This window comes from Passer montanus, unplaced genomic scaffold (assembly GCF_014805655.1).
Source record: "Passer montanus isolate IOZ18808 unplaced genomic scaffold, ASM1480565v1 scaffold252, whole genome shotgun sequence".
NCBI lineage: Eukaryota > Metazoa > Chordata > Aves > Passeriformes > Passeridae > Passer > Passer montanus.
In genome coordinates, this window is record NW_024367173.1 from 1098 (window position 1) to 20829 (window position 19732).

The 19732-nt window shown below is 57.0% G+C and overlaps 1 protein-coding gene across 1 annotated transcript in view; it reads right to left on the reverse strand.

Annotated features, from left to right (window-relative positions):
* Window positions 1–2786: 2786 nt before the first annotated feature.
* Window positions 2787–19732, reverse strand: part of CACNA1S (calcium voltage-gated channel subunit alpha1 S) — a 52657-nt gene continuing 35711 nt past the window's right edge. The window contains exons 29-44 of the mRNA XM_039711895.1: window positions 19032–19088; window positions 16133–16261; window positions 15502–15567; window positions 14874–14965; window positions 13859–14018; window positions 13062–13189; window positions 12569–12665; window positions 10201–10303; window positions 8207–8308; window positions 7970–8094; window positions 6879–7007; window positions 5643–5842; window positions 5127–5191; window positions 4077–4171; window positions 3502–3618; window positions 2787–3257 (exon numbers count right to left, since the gene is read on the reverse strand). Coding sequence (XP_039567829.1) covers window positions 2997–3257; window positions 3502–3618; window positions 4077–4171; window positions 5127–5191; window positions 5643–5842; window positions 6879–7007; window positions 7970–8094; window positions 8207–8308; window positions 10201–10303; window positions 12569–12665; window positions 13062–13189; window positions 13859–14018; window positions 14874–14965; window positions 15502–15567; window positions 16133–16261; window positions 19032–19088 — 1926 coding nt within the window. The 3' untranslated portion in view covers window positions 2787–2996. The remainder of the gene's footprint in view (window positions 3258–3501; window positions 3619–4076; window positions 4172–5126; window positions 5192–5642; window positions 5843–6878; window positions 7008–7969; window positions 8095–8206; window positions 8309–10200; window positions 10304–12568; window positions 12666–13061; window positions 13190–13858; window positions 14019–14873; window positions 14966–15501; window positions 15568–16132; window positions 16262–19031; window positions 19089–19732) is intronic.

Sequence of the window (19732 nt, forward strand, 5' to 3'; positions counted from 1 at the left end):
CAGGGACACATGGACACAGCTCGCACTCCCACCCATTCACATCCACACTCGTCAGCCCCTGCTGCCCTCTGCCGGGTCAGCGGGCCCGCTGCCGCCCGTGCCGCTCGGGGGTGAACCGGGGTGTACCGGGGTGTACCGGGGTGTACCAGGGCTGTGCCAGCGCTGCTCCGGACTGCACCGCGTGTTTCCACATCGCTCCACCACCTCCTTGTCTCCGCTGGATCCCGTCCCCTCTGGTGCTGGGGGGTGGCACCGTGGAGCAGCAGGGTACAGAGCAGGGCAGGGTTGAGCTCAGTGCTCCAGTCACCGGGACTGGGACCTGGCAGCCCTTTGGGCTGTCCAAGGCTGTGGAGAGTCTGTCCCAAGAGGACGTGGCATGCCAGGATGGTGTCAGTGCCAGCAGAGCTCCCCAGTCCGTACTGCAGGCTGGGGTCTGCACAGCAACCCAGGCACCCGCGCAGCACAGGGCAGTGCCCACAGAGCCACTGGCTGAAGCTGGTCTTGGGAGGGAAACACCCAGAAGTCATCAGAGAGCAGGGCTGGAGGCAGACAGGCACTGAGGGCTGAAGGAGTCCCTGTTCTGGCTTTCCTGAGTTGCACTCCCGTTGATGATGGCAGCCGGACACAGCCAGGCCCTGGCTCTGCAGAGGAAAGCATCTTCCAGCAGGGGTGGGACCTGTGGGGGACTCCCAGCTCTGCAGGATTGTGTCAACCTCAGGGCAAAGAGCAATGGAGCACGAGAGCAAACTGAGGCACTCCGAGGTTTCTTTGGAGGAGTCCAGGCTGCATCCTGGGAGAGGGACAGCCAGGACAGGCCAGCACTGGTGGCTAGCAGCTGGTGGCTGATGGCTACTGAGGCAGTGCTGTGCCCAGCACAGAGCCCAGCACCTGCCCTCTGCTCTGCAGTCTGGCTACCTTCACCCCGTGCCCATGTTTGCCCCTCCCAAGGTGCCAGGGCCATGTGTGCACAGGACTGCAATCCTGCTCCTCAGCTCTGCTGGCATGGGTAAGTCCCAGGACAACATGTGCTGGTACAAAATCATGGGCGTGAGCAGGACATGGCCTGTCTGCTCCTGCAAGGATGTGAGGAGCTGGTATTCCTCTCTGTCGCGTGTTTGCAAGGTGCCCGATGCAGCTCCCAGCCTGAGCTGCTGGTTTTCCTGAGGCTGGACTATTCCCCTCTGAAGCCCCAGGCAGAGAGGGGCAGTGACTGTGTCCTGTTTCTCTCTCTGTACTCCCACCCACATGTCAGCTGTACCACAAATCACATCTGTCCCCCCGCTCAGCTAGGATCAGCTTAAGAAAGACATGCCACACGCATACCTCAGACAGAGCAAAGCATCCCCTGTGCAGCCCCAGACACCAGCAGAGGCGCAGAGCCCCCACCACAGTGCTACTGTCCCCACCACAGTGCCACCCTTTATGCTTAGAGTCTCCAGTGAGCAGCCAGGTGTCTTGGCAAGTGACACATGCAGTCCTGCATCTCCCTAAACCCACCAGGAGACCCGTCACCCACGGTGTCCTTGGCATCCCCTGGCAGAGCAGCTGCCAGAGCCGAACTGCCAGCCCCCAGCACCTCCATCAGTGTGTGTGTGTGTGAGGGGGTGTCAAGGGGGGTAGCTCCTGCCCCAGGGCCCAGGAGCAAGAGGAGGGGATGCAGCAGTGTCCCCCACACCGTCCATCTCTGCAGGCTGCATGCTGTGGGAGAAGCTGTGCTGCCACGGGCAGGCACCACGCTGGCTCTGGGGCTCAGGAACTGCAGCTGGAGCTCAGCAGTTCCCTGACTGAGCCAATAAAAGCCGTGCTGGGGAGCAGGCTGCCTCATTGATCTGCTCCTCCCCTGGGACCCATCCTCTCTCTGCATTTTAATATACATTAGGTGATCAAGAGCCCCCCAGTTCCCAGTTAGGCTGGGCTGGGGGCCCTCGGGAGCCAGATCCCACTGAAGAGCTGGGCTGGGAGATGGGGCTGCCCCAGAGCTCAGCACCCCGATCCCACGGGGGCACCGTGGGACCCCTGGGCAGCCCAGAGAGGAACAACCTGCTCAGCACCAGCACAGGCAGAGCTGGGAGCACTGCAGGAACAGCTCCACACTCTCCTGGCCCGTGCCCCACTGAGCTGTGGGATGGATGTCAGGGGCTGAAAGAGACTTTCCCAGGGACTGGGATGGATGCCTGACCCCAAGAGCACAGTGGGGAGATAGTGGAAGGGGTAGAAATCTTCACAGTGTCCAGCTCTCCTTTTGGCCAGCCCTGGGGCTGCTGCCCCAGCCCAAACATGCTTTCCCACCTCTGCCCCATCCCCAGTTCCACACACAGCTGGGACAGGGAGCCAAGAAGACCTCAGGCCTCATTTTGTTGCCTGAAGATAGTGGAAGGGGCAGAAATGGCTTCACAGTGTCCAGCTCTCCTCTTGGCCAGCCGCAGGACTGCTGCCCCAGCCCAAACATGCTTTCCCACCTCTGCCCCATCCCCAGTTCCACACACAGCTGGGACAGGGAGCCAAGAAGACCTCAGGCCTCATTTTGTTGCCCAGCCCCTGGCACATCTCCCCACAGGCCAGACTTAGCTGCAGGCAGGAGGCTGCAGGCTTCAGCAGAGACACAAGGATGCAGGGTCCAGCTGCTGGGACTTCAGGAGATCCCCAGAGCTTGGCAACCTCAAAATGACTGAACTAGAGGCTGCCACGTGAATCACTGCCAGCTCTGGTTACACGTGGTGTCGCATTTGCAGCCCCTCCGCTGGCTGTGCAGGGTGGCAGAGGAAGGATGGCAGGGGCACCCAGAGTCACACAGCAGGAACACTTTAATGACCCGTCCAGCTCTTGCAAGACCCTGCTGGAACAGCACTGTCCTGTTCTGCACCAGCATCCCAGAGACCTGTCCCAAAAGTAATACCACAGCTGGCCAGAGTGGCTCAGGACCCCAGGCAGAAGCAGGAACAGTGTGGCTCTGCTCCTGTCCCCTGAGACAGAACCCTGGGCACTGCAGTGGCAGCTCAGAGGCGAGTGGCAGTCATGGTCTTTTGGCAGGGAGCTGCACCGAGCCCTGGGGATCTGCCTGGTGCCACAGCTGAGGTGTCCAGAGGGGCAGAGCCAGTTTTTGTGCCCTGCAGTGTTTCTCTTCCCTTTAGCAGCTCCACAGCTGCTTTCTCCACTTCATGCACCTCCAGCTGGCTGCTGGCTGCCATCTCATCCCTGGTCACTGCTAGGAACGACGAGTCCTGGGCCAGAGCCCCGAGGCCTCCGGAGATCAGAGCCTGTGCAGAGGGGGAGAGCACAGCTTGGGTGCTCAGCCTGGGGACTGCCCTGGCTGCAGGCACCCACCCTCCCTCTTCCCCTCCCTCTTCTCTTCCCTTCTGCCCTCTGTGCTGGCACACACCTGCAGCTTGTCCTTGTGGCTAAGCTCTGCCCCCCAATCCCCCATCATGGCACAAGCATGGTGTCCCTGGAATTTCCTGCCACCCCTGCTGTTCCCTCTGCCCAGCTGGGCCCTTGCCTTACCTCCTGAATGAGGAAGGTGATGGCTGGCGTGGAGGATGTTCCTGGCCCACCAGTTCCCCTCTGCTGGAACCTGGAGCTGGATGCTGTTCCTGCCACAGTGCCATCCTCTGTGGGCAGCTGGGTGAGAGTGGCACAGAGCAGCAACATGAGCCCAGGGAACTGCAGCACTGCCCAGGGGAGACCTCTCCCATGTTGGTGTGGGGGCTGCAGGTTCTGTCCCCCATCCCTGCCCAGTGCTTGGACTGGAAATGCCATCCTGCTGGAGCTCCTGGGTCCAGGGCAGCCCCAAAATGGGACCAGCAGGGCCACATGAACAGAGAGCAGGGAACCAGCCCTGGCCCCTGCCCTGGCATGTGCTGGGCAAAGGGCAGCAAAGGGAGCATGGGGGAAATCTGATGCACCCCTTCTGCCAAGAGAAATGCTCCAGCAAGGCTGGATTGACACAATGGGCCTGGAGAGGGGCTCCTTCCCAGCACAGCAGTGCCAGGATGGCAGGGAGGACTCCCAGGATGGGAGGGAGGCTCACCTGTGTCTCCCCCATTACACGTCCCCTCTGACATGCACTGCCCTTTTACCTGCGGGGGGAGGAGTGGCCCTGGTGATGAGAGACCCCCGGAGGTGTCCCCTCGCCTCCTGCTCAGCCTCTCCATGGGTATGGGGTGGTTGTGCTCTGTGGGAGGGAAGGGTGGGGACATCACAGAACTCACAGAATGGCCAGCTTGGAAAAGACCTCGAAGATCATCGAGTCCAGCCCAGCCCCAACAACTCACCTAAACCCTGGCACCTAGTGCCACATCCAGGCTTTGTTAAACACACCAGGGATGGTGACTGCACCACCTCCCCGGGCAGCCATTCCACAACTTTATCATTCTTTCTGTGAAAAACTTTTTCCTAATATCCAACCTATATTTCCCTTGGTGCAGCTTGAGACTGTGACCTCTGGTTCTGTCAGTGCTGCCTGGAGAAAGAGCCCAGCCCCAGCTGAGCACAGCCACCTTTCAGGAGCTGTGCAGAGTGATAAGGTCACCCCTGAGTCTCCTTTTCTCCAGGCTGAACAACCCCAGCTTCCTCAGTGGTTCCTGACAGGGTTTGTGTTCCCAACCCCTCACCAGCCCTGTTGCCCTCTACCCTCCCCTGGCATCTCAACATCCATCAGCTGAGTACAAGAGCAAGGACACCACTGCCAGACAGAGATGGGACCGGGCTGGCTAGACTGGAGAAAACAGGATTTAGGAATTCAGCAGCACCCAAAGTCCTTGTTTAAGAAAATGAACATGGTCTTGTGGCCCTACTTGGGCTGGCTAAACTGGAGAAAACAGGGCAGCACCCAAAGTCCTTGTTTAAGAAAATGAACATGGTCTTGTGGCCCTACTGCCCTGGGATGGCCAGTGCTCCCCAAGCTGAGGCACTGTCTCTGTGCTTCATCACGCCAAAGGGTGGAAGGAAGGAGAAGGGTCTCCTGGAGCTCTCCAGAGAGATCCTGCTGTGCTCAGTGCTCTCAGCAAACCTCCAACTTACTGGGGCCTGCACCTCCTCCTTCCACCCACCACCATCAGCCCCTTCCCCCTGCCCTGGCCCCTGGGCTGGTCCCAGAGTCCCAGAAGAAGAGCAAAGCCCAGACTCACCCCACGCCGGGCGCCGGCGTGCTGCTGGCACCGTCCTCCTCAGCAGCTCATCCTCATAGTGCACCCTGGCAAGGGCAGGCAGGTGGGTCAGCCTGGCTGGGGACACAGGCTGGGGACACACACTGAGCCAGCTCCACCTGGGGTGCAGCCCTCCCCACCTCCCCCAGCCTGGGGGGACAGACCTGTACAGACAGCTGGGATGGATGAACAGCGTGGAGACCCCAAGAAGCAGGGCTAAGTACATCTCTTACATTGGTAATTTTTGTACTTTCTACCTGTGCCAGGCACGTGCTGGTGGCCCCAACCTGGGCCTTGGCCCTCAGAGATTGGCAGGTGAGGAGCAGGGGAGATTCCTGCAACCCCTGGAGCCCTGCTGCCCACCTCCATGCTCATGGCACTGAGATGAAGGATGGTGGGATGGGAGCCCTGGCTAGGCCAGCGTGCAGCCAGCTGCCAGTGCAGCCCCAGGGCCAGCACTGCCCTCCTCCCCTGCACACTGAGCCTGAGCGCCCTTACCCCTCCAGCCAGCTGCTGCTGTTGGCGTTGTTGATGTTGGTGTTGCCTTCCTGGGGGAAGTCATCAAGGAACACAGGAGAGTCGAGGTCCTCACTGCCCACCTCGGTGAACTGCAGGGGCCTCTGGCTGGCCACCTGGGGCTGCAGCGGGCTGCTGGGCTCCATGAAGCTGTCCACCTGGCCAAACAAGCCACCTGTTCTCTGCAACCAACAGGGAGGGCATCAGGGGAAGCCTGGAGCTCCAGGCTGCTCTGGGGCCATTCCCACACCAAAGCAGGGATTGCTCTGCTCAGGCCTTGCAGACAACATGGTCCCAAAAGCTTCACTTCCCAGGTGGGGAAACTGAGGCACTGAGGGTTGATGGCCGTGCAGCAGTGTCTCAGGTTGGAAACGGGGGTGTGCATTCTATTTCCCATCTGTCAGTTCATGGGGCAGTTTTTTCTTTATCTCTCCCACAGCCAATCCTCCCTCCAGGAGATCTCTGCTCTTCATGGCCACTGAGTGTCCCTGCATGGCTGATCAAATTCCAGCATCCCCTGGGGAGATGCTCCGCCCAGGGTTGGTTGTCTTGTTTTGTTTTGTTTGTACTATTGCATTTGTATTTTTAGTTTTCCTAATAAAGAACTGTTATTCCTATTGCCATATCTTTCCCTGAGAGCCCCTTAATTTCAAAATTATGATAATTCAGAGGGAGGGGGTTTGCATTTTCCATTTCAGGGGAGGTTCCTGCCTTCCTTAGCAGACACCTGGCTGTTCAAACCCAGACAAGCAGCACTGGGATAAGGCAACCCTGTCACCTCTGTGGGACAGTCTGAGGTGGCAGCACCTGGGGACACAGAAAGAGCTCTGCAACCCCACAGCTGCCCAGGCTGTCTCTGAGGCTCCCAGGGAGTGGGAAGTGAATCAGTTCCTGTGACACCAGAGCTGTCCCACCTGAGCCTGGCAGGAGGTGTGAGTGGGAACCCCCAAACCAGCAGGAAGCTATCCAGCACAGCCCTGCCAGGCACATGGGCTGGCTCCTTTCACAGAGGGGAAACTGAGGCAGAGAGCAGCTTGCCCAAGATGACACAACCAGGATGTCCTGATGCTCACAGAAAGGACAGAAGTGCTGCTCCTCCTTGTGGCCCACACCCTGCAGACTGTCCCCCAGAGCTAGCAGCCAAGCTGACCCACCACCACCACTGAAACCAGGGCTGGTGGGACACCAAACTGTGCAGTGCCCTGAGGCTGAACTCACCCTGTATATCCCCTCCTCCAGGGCAGCCTCCACCATGGCTCTTTCCAGCTCCTCCTCTGCAGTCAAGTCACCAGAAATGGCCCGATGGATTTCAGGAGCAGCTTCTTCTTCAATGCTCCTCAGCCCAGCCTGGAGGGGACAGGAAGGCAGCCTGGGGTGACCCCACCACCCTCAGCTTGGTCTTTGGAGAGGGAAGCATGGTGAGCACCCCTGCCAGGTGTCCTGCCAAGGACAGGCCAGGGGTCACAGCCTGCAGCTGGCTCTGCTTGGTGACACTGCTCCTGAGCTGCTGTCCCACAGCTGTCCCACAGTCCCTGGGCTCATGCTGTCCCCCAAAAGGGAATACCTGATGGCAGGTTGGGCTGGTGACAGCCAAGGGCAGGCTGGGCCTCTGTCCCTGATCTGGGACCTGGCTCTTTTCCTTGCTTTGCACCCTTGGGGTGTGCTCTTTTATCTCCCCAGGTGATTTCCTCCCTACAAAGTCAGGAGTGCCTAGGGACATCCCAGCCTTCTGGCCAGGCACAGGAACCCTCTACCAGCACCCCTGGGCCTGCTGTGCAGGCTTCTCACTCAAAGTGGGTGTCCCACTCAAAGTCAGCCACCTTGACCCCCCTCCCCCTGGTGCTCTGTAAGGCTGAGAGAACACCAGGCACATGGAGCTGTCCAGACACTGATAGGGGGACAGGAGGGGCAAGGCCCTGGGATTGGAGCAGAGCAGGTGGGCAAGGGCTTGGATGAGCAGCATTTGGCACACACAGTGGTCTGGGGTGGGAGTTTCCACGTGTTAAAACTCCTTGGTGAGGCACCAGATCCTGCCAAGCCCTCTCCACACTGGAGTGAGTGCAGCAGAGAGCCAAAACCCTCTCTGCCTTCTGAGTCACCTGCAGCCTGCACACCAGGGTCACACTGGGGTCCCCTCAGTGCTGGGGACTCGTGGCCAGCTCAGTGCTGGTTTGCCTGGGACACCTCACCTCCAGAGGCACAGGGTCCCTGCAGCTCTCTGAGTGCCCCTGGACTCCCCCAGGCTGGGGGAAGCTCTTCCCTTCCCTGCCTCCAGGGAGAATCCCCTCCAGCAGCACCCACACACCCACCTGGATCTCCACAGGGTTCTTCTTGGGCCGGTACCCATAATACTCCTCCTGGCGCTTCATGAACTTCCTGAAATGCTCTTGGATCAGGAAAGTAGCATAGAATTTGCCCACTGTCACCTCATCATCTGCAGGGAGCAAACCAGCATGATGATTCTGCCTGCCACAGGCCTGGCTGGAGCAGTGGGACCCGGAGCAGGAGCTGCTGTGTCCCTCTGGAAGGGACACCTGGGGACATACCTCCAATAGGTGGGATCACCTGGTCCAAAAGCTTCATACTCGTTCGCTTCCAGATCTTTTTGATAATGGCTCTGAGCTCCTCATTAGCCTGTTCAAAATTACCTGTGAGGAAAGCCAGCAGGACAGAGCAGTTCATTCCCAGGGGTGTGAGCAGGAGCGAAGACAAAGCTTGTGAAGCCCTGGCCAGTCTCCTGCAGGGTGTGACAGCTCCTCTCTGTCTCCCCACCCAAAAAAGGTGAGCTTAATAAGAGAGAAGCTTTGATTTTAGCCAGAACACTTCACAGATTTTTACCTCCCCTTTGGTGTTCCCACAGGGTTCACCATTCCTGAAATCCCAGTTTACCTCCAAGACCTCCTGTGCTCCTCCCAGGCTGCCAAGCTCCACCCCAGCCAGAGGGAAGCACCATGGCACACTGCTGAAGAACTGATCCCAGGAGCCCACCACTGCCTGGCCCTGGCTCCTGCCAGCCCAGAGCTGCTCACAGCACAGGCGCACAATCAAGAGTTGCAGTAAGGTAAAAATCATAAAGAAAGGCTTCATAAAATCAAGCCTTTTCTCCTAAAATCAACGGCTGGCCTTTTCAGGCTAGCCCTTTGCAAGTTCCCATGTGAAAGCAATCCTGGTGTGAGCAGTTCATTAGCATAACAAACTATTCCAGGGTAAAAAAAAAAACAAAAACAAACAAAAAAACCACCACAACCAGCATAAACTGGTTTTACACCATTAGACAGAAATATGAAAACTATCTCTCACAAACAACTTTTCCTGCATGTACACCCCGGGGGCTTGAGTGACCAATCAATACAAGGTAACAACTTATTACTAACCAATAAAAGTAATTGCCAAGAAAGCTGCTGACCAATGGGAGTCCCACACAAGTTCTGTAAAACTGCATAAAAACCAGTTATGTGAATAAAGAATGGACTTTTTTCCACCATGAAGAAATGGAGTCCTGCCTGATTTATTCCCATAACAAGCTGGGGAGACACCTTCCCACAGCAAAGCTCAGAAACTCTGCTGCTGGCAAGGGAGGGGGGAAGGAAAGCAGCTCCTCCCAGCACAGCTAAATCCAGGGGCCTGGGAGTGCCCTGCAATGAGGGCTCTGGGCAGAGCCAGCCCATCCCTGCCACACCTTGAAGCAGGAGGGAGCACAGGAACGTCCTGATCTTCAGGGGCTGAACCACCTGAGCTCTGTGCAGGGCAGCAGCACCTCTCCTAAGCTACAGGATGGGAGCTGCCCCACTCCTAAGCTGTTTGGGGTGGCACTGGTGGCACTGGTTCACTCCTCAGGGCTGCAACAATGGGCCATCAGCTGGTAACATCCTCCAGGCTCGGGCTGAGCATCCATGCAGGCACCCAGGGATGGGGAATAACAGGAGGGCTGGGGGTTTGTCCACAGGTCTGAGCCCACAGAAAAGTGCCCTGAGCTCCCTGGCCACCAGGGGAATGGTGTGTAACCCACACGCAGGCATAGAAAGTGGGCTTCTCTACGAGAAGGAACTGCACCACGCCTGCTCCTATGCAATAGAGGACAGTTGTAATATTATAGTATTGATAATTGTAAAAACAAGCTGTGGACAGATGAAGTAACCACAATTTGTCCTCCCATCTGTTTTAAACTAGAGCTTTTTCCTGAATTTCAACATCTTCACTGCCAATACTCAGCTGCTGGAAGAATGAAGCACTCCTTTTAGCTCTCTTTTAGCCTAACATCATTAGATTTCCATTAAAAGTGCCATGTGGCTGGTTTTCATGCACAGTGGAAAATTTTCATCATGCTCTATCACTCTGTCCTTCTTTCCAAACCTAATGTGCATTTTCTCCTGTTTGAGGCAACACTGCAATGTTGACACTGAATGTCTTCTATTTGAATTTAATGAATGGTTGTTATACAATTGGTCCCAGACAACAACAAAACTCAATCTATGTGCAGGTCAAATTCAGAAGGAAGGTTCCCTGTCAGGCTGCAGAGGCAGCCAGGATCAGTGCTTACCTTCTGTCTTGATCTTGAGGGCTGTCCTCACCAGAGCAAAGAGGGTGGCGTTGAAGGTGACGGTGCCGTCGCTGTTCAGGGGCATGTTCATGCACACCAGGCGCTGCACAGCAAACCACACCGTGAGCCAGGGCACAGCAGCCTGGCAGCCCAGCCTCACTGCCCGGCCTGCCCAGGGGCTGGGGCATTCACATCCTCTGAGCAGAGAGAGACATAATGCTCTGTCCCAGGATTCTTCCTGGGGAAGGCAGTGAGAAGCTCAGAGAAGAAGAGGAAACAATTCTTATCTCTCTTTGCTGCTGCTGTTGTTTGGCACTTGTGGAATGCGTTATGGAGATTGTTCACCCAAAGTGGTTTGGTTATTGGACACCTATTGGTGAAGGTTGTTTTGTTTCCTTGGCCAGTTGGATCAAAGCTGTGTCCTGACTGTCTCAGACAGTCACAGGTTTTTCTTTAGTATAGTTATAATATAGTATTAGTGTAATAAATTAACTTAATGAAGCAATTGTTCAGCCTTATGATTCATGGAGTCAGAGCACATTATTCCCTGGCTGGTGGATCACCTGTTTGTACTATAAGGGTCTGCTGAGGGCATGGAGCCCTTCAGCCCCACCTGCCCTGCCCAGCAGTGGCACTGGTGGCACTGGTTCCCTCCTCAGGGCTGCAACCATGGGCCATCAGCTGATAATAACCTCCAGGCTCGGGCTGAGCATCCCATGCAGGCACCCAGGGGCTCTGGCCCTGGGATGGGGAATAACAGCAGGGCTGGGGGTTTGTCCACCAGGGTGGGGCTGACCCCACAGACAAAGGCCTGAGCTCCCTGGCCCATCACCCCCAGTACCACAACTGCCAGAGGCAGTGACATCCCTGGTCCCAGAACTGAACCAGAGCACGTGATGGCTAGAGCTGGGGAAATAACCTACAGGGGCATGGGTGCCATGGGAGAAAATCATGGAATCACAGAGTTGTTTAGTCAGAAAAGATCTGTGAGATCAACAGGTCTTACTGTTCCCCCAGGACTGCCAAGGCCACCAGAAAAACCATGGACAAAAGCACCACACCCCCACAGCTTTTAAATCCCTCCAGGGTGGAAACCCACTACTGCCCTGGACAGCTTGGGGGCCCAACCAATCTTTTGGTGAGAAAGTTTTCTCCAATATCCATCCTAAACCTCTCAAGGGGCAATTTGAGACTGTTTCCTCTTGGACTTGAGAGAAGAGACCAACTCCCACCTGGCTTCAGACTCCTGTCAGGGAATTGCAGAGAGCAAGAGGGTCTTGCTCTGAGAAGGTCTGAGCCCCCTCTTCTCCAGGCTGAACTCCCTCAGTTGCTTTCAGAGAGATGGGAGTCATTTTGCATTGCAACCCCACTACAAAACATGTTCCAGCTGCTGTGAGGAGTCTGGTGATCAAATCTGATGTGTTTGCCCAAAACCCAGGAGGAATTACTCCAGTGCCTGAGGTCCTGCCCATGCACGTTACACATGAGCCTCACACAGGCTTGTTCAGAATGAGCTAAGCCAGGAAAAGTGCATTTCTGCTAAGAAAGTTGGGGTTTCCTTCTCCCTAAGCACCATCAGCTCTTGGAAACACGTTCTACAGCCCAGCTGCCATGGCCACAGGCTCAGGCCCTGCACTGCCCTCCTGCAGCAGCTGCATGTGGCCTGGCAGTCCCCTGCACTGAGGGCTCTGGGCACAGCCAGCCCACCAGTGCCACCCCTGTGAAGCAGGAGGTGAGCACAGGTAAGTCCTGACCTTCAGCAGCTGAACCACCTCAGCTCTGTCTCTCCTTGCCCCCCAAATCACCCCTCATTAAAAAGGAGAGGTCAGAGCTGGTTGGACTGTCACTCTCAGCCTGCCAGGAGGACACAGTGACAGCTTGGGGAAGGTGTCCTGATGTGTTACTCTTTGAGCCAGGCCTTGTGAGCTCTCAGAGAAACCCATCACACCCCACATAGCTCAGCTACCCAGAATGGCATGAAATTAGCAGGTTGGCTTCTGCGGTACTGTTGGAAACAGAAAAATATTTAATAAAAGGCAAAATAATAAAGCCTTAAGAGAGAAAAACCGAGCCAGGGGCAAGAGGTCCTTGCTCCTGCTAAAACACTCCACAAAAGCAATTGTTTCCTTTGTTCTCTTCCTTTTCTAGTGAATTACCTAGGCCAGACCTCTTGGCCTCTGTCCAATGGGCAGCCCCAGTTCGGAGGTGAAGTCCCAAAGGCCCTATGAGGTGTCTTTGTACTTAATTTGGGAGAGAAACTCCTGGGCTTTTTGCCTTTTTAGGCAGACAAAGAATAATTTGGTCACTCCGTCAACAGGGGGCACATCCCTACATCATCCCTGTGCTCACACACCTCCTTGGCTCTTACCTTACAGGCTACACGGTGTGGGCAGAACTTGCCAAAGCCCAGGGGAGGGTTGATACGCCTCAGCAGAGTCACCACATCCAAGTGCTTGATTCTCCCCCTGCAGAGGAAACACCAGCTCAGCAGTGAGGCAGCAGCCCTGCCTGGCAGTGGCTTGGGGAGCTGCTCTGGGGCTGATCCCTGGCATCTGCCCCGTGCTTCTCTTCCCTCTCCTGGGGAAAGCAGCTGCTCCCTGTGGCCCTGGGGAGCAGGTGAAGGTGTGCAGTGGCATGGCAAGAGCTGGCAGCCTCAGCACAGCTGGATGGAGAGGGAACTGAAAGTCTTCCCAAATCTCCTGATGGCTTTTATCAGACCTGGATCAACTCTAGCAACTCTTACCTCTGAGATGCTGGAACCTGGTTGTAGGCAGTGCCACAGCTCACCCTGCCTGCCCTCATGTGTCCCCTCCATGGCACACCCCTCCATGCTGCCCACCCACCCTCACTCACTCACTCACTTGGCCTCGGGGTCGTACTCGGCCCAGATCCGCTTGAACTCGTCCAGGTGGTGGGGCCCCAGGATGGACCAGTCCCGTGTCAGGTAGTCAAAGTTGTCCATGATGACAGCCACGAAGAGGTTAATGATCTGAGGGCAGAGGAGGACATGGGAAAGGCCCAGCCAGGGGAGAGAGGCCAGCACTATGAAAACAGGCAGATGTGTTCTGGGATCTCCTGCAGGCAGAGCATGCTGAGTGAGGGTCTGCCCAGGCAGAGAGGATCCTCCTGCCCAAGCAGGTCATGTGAAAGGACAAGCACATCAGCATCTCGTCCCTCTCCACCCCTGCTGAGGCCAACACAAACACGTCTGCAAGGCAGCACACAGAGGCTGTGGGAAGACACTGAAAGGGATCCTGGGTGCCCCAGGAGTGCAGTGTCAGTTTACAGCACGGCTGGGTAGGTGGGCTGGGGGTGATGTCCCCAGCAGGAGGTTCAGGGGCTCCCCCCATGAGACACAGCTACCAACACCTGCCCAGGCAGGACAGGGGTGCTGAAGGGGCCTGTGGGAGCCAGCACACTGTGGGAAATGGGTTTGTAGAGAAATCTCAGAGCTTGACAGAAGGCTCACATAGTGTGTATCTGTATGTAAACCTTGAGATAAGAAATGTAAACCTTGAGATAAGAAATGCTGACTTAGAAATGCCATGGGATAGGACAGACATTGTCCAGAGAGAAATGGAGCTAGAAACAAGTTTCAAAGGACGGCCTTACAAAAGACTAGGCACTTTGGAGAAACAGAGCTATGAAAGATGCATACCAGGAAGGCACAGAGCATGTAGAAGCTGATGAAGTAGAAGTAGGCAAAGCCAGTGCCACAGGTGTACTCCTCTCCCTCGGCGTAGTCGGACTCGGGGTCGCAGCGCCGGCCGTAGCTGCAGTCCAGCAGGATCTCCTGCCACGCCTCGCCCGTGGCACACCTGGCACAGGGGACACCCGCTGCTCCCTGCTGCTCTGGCCATGCAGGGAGGGCTGAGGCCAGCCCAGCACACAGAGCAATGGGAAACACAGGCTTTTGTAAGGAAACCCAAACCCTCTGCTGGCACAATACACAGAAATTTTCAAAAATCAACAAAATAAGATTCCCACCTTATCACAACAGTAGGTAGAGAGCACAACTAATAACTACCAGCTGCTTTTGGTGAAACAATGCCTAAGAGTGCCAGTTAAAGACCAGCTTTGATGTGTAACACTGCCCATAAAATGTTCATGTTATCAGAAGCACATGGGCAGCTCCTTGGAACAAACCAATGGCAGATCCACTCCAGGAAGAGTGGAGGAAGACCTGCAATCTTGTAAGGGCATGAGGTATCAGTGCAACACAAGAACAGCTAGTGCTAGGTGAAGGCCACCCAGGTTTACGTTAGTAATTGGTGTTTTGACTGAATCACTGGCAAAGGGCTGTTTGTGAACAAGAAAAGGAGCAGTCAGGACTCTGGGCTTGCTGCTGTAGGGCCACTGAAAGCTCCAGAAAGTGTCTGGAGTCAAGGAAAGCCTTGGGCTGAGCTCCTGTTCCCATGAGTTTCCTCACAATTCACAAATTAACATCCAGTCTGGGAAGGAAATACTCAGAATAGCAACCCCAAAATGCCCCTCTCTCCAGCAGCCCAGCCACACCACAAAACCCCACAGCCTCTCCTGAAACACTCCCACTGCTGCAGGAGATCTTCCTGTGGGACAAAAAAGAAATCAGCTACTGAAATGTCACTCCCAGCTGGGCATTCCCACAGACTCAGAGGCTCCTGGAGCTGCTCACACGACAGGACAAGACTGACCTGAAGAGCAACAGCACAGCCTGTGGAAAGGTCTGGAAGTTGTTGTTTCGGTTGATCTGGGTCCCATCCACCATGGCAATCTTCCCAAACATCTGGAAACCACAGTGGCAGGTCTGCAGTGTGCCATCCTGTCCTTGGCACCAAATACCCTCTGGTGCCTGAGCTCCTCTTCCTCTGGTTTATTTGGCTTTGGGCATCCCCAAAAGAGACTGAGATTGGATGTGGGTGCTCTGGGGCTTGGAAGCTACTTGGGCATTGCTGCCAGTGCTGAAAGCACCCCTCACTACAGCTGCACTTCATCTGGGCCACAGAGACAAGGTCTGAACCAGCACAAGCACTGGTGCCAATGGAGTGTGCCAATGGATTGTGCCAATGGAGTGTGCCAATGGAGTGTGCCACTGGAGTGTGCCACTGACTCCCAAAGTGCTCTGTGCTGAAGCCCAGGGACAGGAGGCTGCTGGGGTGGCAAACACCCTTGCAGACCAGGGTAAACAGGTCCCATCATGTGCAAAGTCCCAGAAAAGGCCTAACAGGACCCAGTCCCTCCCTGTCCCATGTCCCCAGGTGCCACCAGGCTCAGGGCATCTGATGAAGACCAACTCCCACCCCCCTGGCCCCTGCCCCTCACCTGCATCCCAATCACAGCATAGATGAAGAAAAGCATCACAATCAGCAGGGCCACGTAGGGCAGAGCCTGTGACAAAAGGACCATGGCTTGCGTGAGACACAGCCCAGGGACAGGGCCTGGGCTCTGGGGGTGCTGCAGGAGCTGTGCCTGTCCCTGTGTGGGGAGGGGACACTCACTGCTCCTCTCACACCCTCCTGCTGGCCCCTTCTCTGTGGGGCTCACACGTGGCAGGCTGATGCTGCTCACACGTGGCTGGGACGGGGGCTCAGCACAGCCCAGGGCTGCCCGGGCTGCGGGCAGTGCCAGCCCAGGCTGTGAGCAGGTGCTGCAGCGTGCCCTGAGGCACCCACCTGCTGCAGACCCCAGTTAAGTGGGACCAGGACAAACAGGCCAAGCAGGTACTGCCAGCACCTGGCCAGCTCTGACTCAGAGCTGTCAGCCAGGGAGCCCCACACACCTCCCACCCACATGGGCCATGTTCTGCACAGCCCCAGCCCAGCCTGGGGCCAGCAGGAGCACGGGAGCTTCCTCCTCTGCCTGCTGAGGACAGGGGGGCTACCAGCCCGAGGGTCAGCCTGCTGCCAGCCTGGCCATGTGTGTGTTTGGGAGGGCAGCAGAGCCCCTGACAGACCTGAAAGGACTTGATGAAGGTCCACAGGAGGGTCCTGACGCCTTCCCCCCGGCTCAGCAGCTTCACCAGCCGCATCACCCGGAAGAGCCGGAAAAAAGTGATGGAGACGCGGGAGTTGTCATCAGGGTCCTGCAGGCAGAGCACAGCAGCTGCAGGACACAGCGCTGGGGCCTCCAGGCCTTCAGGGCAGGGGGTCCAGCTCCTGGGGGAGGAAGGGTAACGAGATCCCACCCCCAGGCAGCAGCCACGCTGCCCTTGCCTGCACACAGATCAGTCTGTGCTGGCTCCTCTCCCCAGCCCCCAGGGATCCCATCTCCCCAGGCCCCCACGCTCACACTTGGGCACTGGGATAGTGCAGGAAGGAAGGCATGCTGCCACATGCACTGGGAGAGCTCTGAGGGTCACAGGGCCACCACAGACAGGCTGAGTCCCACCAGGGTCTTGCCCAGCACAGCCTGTATTTGTAGGGTGAGGTGTAGGGTGGGTACCAGGCACAGAAAGGGTTAATGACAACTGTTTAAGCAGAGAAAGGCAGTTTTGAGAATGTCACAGCAGGACTTTAACCAAAGGAAGGACTGAAGAGAGGTGTCTCTGCGGGGTGCTGCCCTTGTCACCTGGCTGTGCAGGGATGCCAGCTCTCTGTGGGTGTCCCCGTGAAGGGGGGAACAGCCAGGGCTGCAGGGCAGAGTGGGCAGGCAGCAGGCACAGCTCCTGGCCTCCAGGACCAGCTTTTGTCTGGAAGCACCTCACAGTGGAGGCTGGAGATGCTGGGGGCTGGGTCACCTGTGCCCTTGGCAGCCCCAGCATGGCACAGCCTCAGCCGCAGCCTCTGCCACCAGGAGCCATGAACAGACCCTGCTGGCACTGCCTGCCCGGCCTCCATCACAGCTTGGGATGCTTTTCCCACTGCCCCCTTAGCCTGCCAGAGCTTTCCTGCTGCCACTGGATCCCTCTGACTCCCATCACCCAGGCCTCTCACTCCCAGCTACTTCAGGGCAACAAAATCCAGCTGTAAATACCCCAATACCCCTCCCTGCAGCTCCACCTTCCTCAGCATCACACTTCCCAAGTTCCCAGGGCTGCACTGAAAAACTCCATCTCCTCTCCCACCTTTCCTTTGCCTTTCACTCTCCTGGTGCCTCGTGCCCATCCAGTGAGTGCAGTGCTCAGGAGCATGCCAGCAGCCCCAGTGCAGCCCATCTCCATCCCCATCCCATCCCCATCCCATCCCATCCCATCCCATCCCATCCCATCCCATCCCCATTCCCGATTTATCATCCCATCCCATCCCCATCCCCATCCCCATCCCCATCCCATCCCCATTATTCTATTTTAATCTATTATTTTTAATCTAATCTATTTTTATTCTATCTTTAATCTCACATGAAGGGTGAGACAATACAGATGTTATAATTAATGCTGTCACAGTTAGAAACTATTTCCTAATTGCAACACATTATAAGTATTTCTTGGCCTATCAGCTTTTGCTACACCATGCTGGAAATGAACCTTCTGTCAAGCTTTGAACATTCTCTACAAATCTATTTTCCACAGTGGTCTCTGGCCAGCAGTGCAGGGCTTGGCCCACTCAGCCTCCCAGGACATGGGGCTGCACCCAGGGGACACAGCCAGCCCTGGGGAGGGCACAGGACAGGGATTGCCCCTCACCATTTCCTTGCTGTCAGAGGACAGGGATTGCTGTCTCATCATTTCCCTGGCTGTCAGAGGACAGGGATTGCCCCCTCACCATTTCCCTGCTGTCAGAGGACAGGGATTGCTCTCTCTCCATTTCTCTCCTGTCAGAGGGCAGGGATTGCCCCCTCACCATTTCCCTGGCTGTCAGAGGGCAGGGATTGCTCTCTCTCCATTTCCCTGGCTGTCAGAGGCTGCATCCCTTCAGACCTTGGGCAGCCAGGGTGATGGCAGAAGGACCAGGGCCACCTTTGCTGCCCTACAGCTCTGCTATGGCAGCTCCAGGGATGGCACGGTGAAGGGCAGGGCTGGGCTTTCAGGTGGGCCCAGGAGGGCTGGGGAAGAGCCTTGCAGCTCCCAGGAGGGAAGGGGTGTCTGTGTGTGTGGTGTGCCACCCAATCCCCCCAGCGAGGGCAGCCACAGCCCAGAGGGAGGAGTGGGTGTGGTGGCCTTGGTGACACGCAGGGCACACGGAGGGCACAGGACAGGGATTGCTCTCTCCATTTCCCTGGCTGTCAGAGGGCAGGGATTGCTCTCTCTCCATTTTCCTGGCTGTCAGAGGGCAGGGACTACCCCATACCATTTCCCTGCTGTCAGAGGGCAGGGATTGCTCTCTCTCCATTTCTCTCCTGTCAGAGGGCAGGGATTGCTCTCTCTCCATTTTCCTGGCTGTCAGAGGGCAGGGACTACCCCATACCATTTCCCTGCTGTCAGAGGGCAGGGATTGCTCTCTCCATTTCTCTGGCTGCCAGAGGGCAGGGACTACCCCTCACCATTTCCCTGGCTGTCAGAGGGCAGGGATTGCCCCCTCACCATTTCCCTGGCTGTCAGAGGGCAGGGATTGCTCTCTCTCCATTTCTCTGCTGTCAGAGGCTGCATCCCTTCAGACCTTGGGCAGCCAGGGTGATGGCAGAAGGACCAGGGCCACCTTTGCTGCCCTACAGCTCTGCTATGGCAGCTCCAGGGATGGCACGGTGAAGGGCAGGGCTGGGCTTTCAGGTGGGCCCAGGAGGGCTGGGGAAGAGCCTTGCAGCTCCCAGGAGGGAAGGGGTGTCTGTGTGTGTGGTGTGCCACCCAGTCCCCCCAGCGAGGGCAGCCACAGCCCAGAGGGAGGAGTGGGTGTGGTGGCCTTGGTGACACGCAGGGCACACGCAAAGGCTGGCAGGGGCAGGCAGGGCTGCAGGCAGGACACACAGCTGGCACTTACAGTGCCATCACAGCCCCCACCGAGGCAGTACAATCCACCACTGGGTGCCAGGATGGTCTGTGGAGAGAGCAAGAGAGTCAGCAGAGGGGAGGCAGGGAGGGAACACAGACACAGAAGAAAGAGTAAGATGGAAGTTGGGGAGAAGAGGAGGGGCACAGGGAGGGGCAGGCAGAGCCCCACCATCCCTTAGGCTCAGGGACAAGCTGATGTGACTGTAGACAGGCAGAGGCAGCATCTGGGTGAGCAAGGAACCACACAGAGCACGAGACTCCTCCCGGTGCCTGTGGTGTGTCCTGGGCATCCCCACAGACCCTCGAGGACACAGACACAGGGGAAAGGACCTGGGAAGCTCAGGGCACAGAGAACATTCCCCAAATTCTGCCTGGCCTTCTGCACAGCCCTGCTGCTGCCCAGAGTGCTGCAGCACCCAGAGCACAGCACCTGGGCCAGTCCCTGGCAGCCCACCAGGCTCCTCCTGGCGCCTGGGGTGTGTCCTGGCATCCCCTCCCTCGAGGGCAGCAGGATTTGGCTATTTGTGCCAAGTGGTCTCTTGCTCCAGAGGGACTGAAAACCTCTGTGGAGTCCAGGGCCTCGAGCACCCCTTGAGCTTCAGTCCTGAGCTCTGAGAGCAGGCTGGGCAGGGACACCCGACAGGCAGCGGGAAACCAAGGCACAGGCACAGAGAGCTGGTGGGCAGGCCT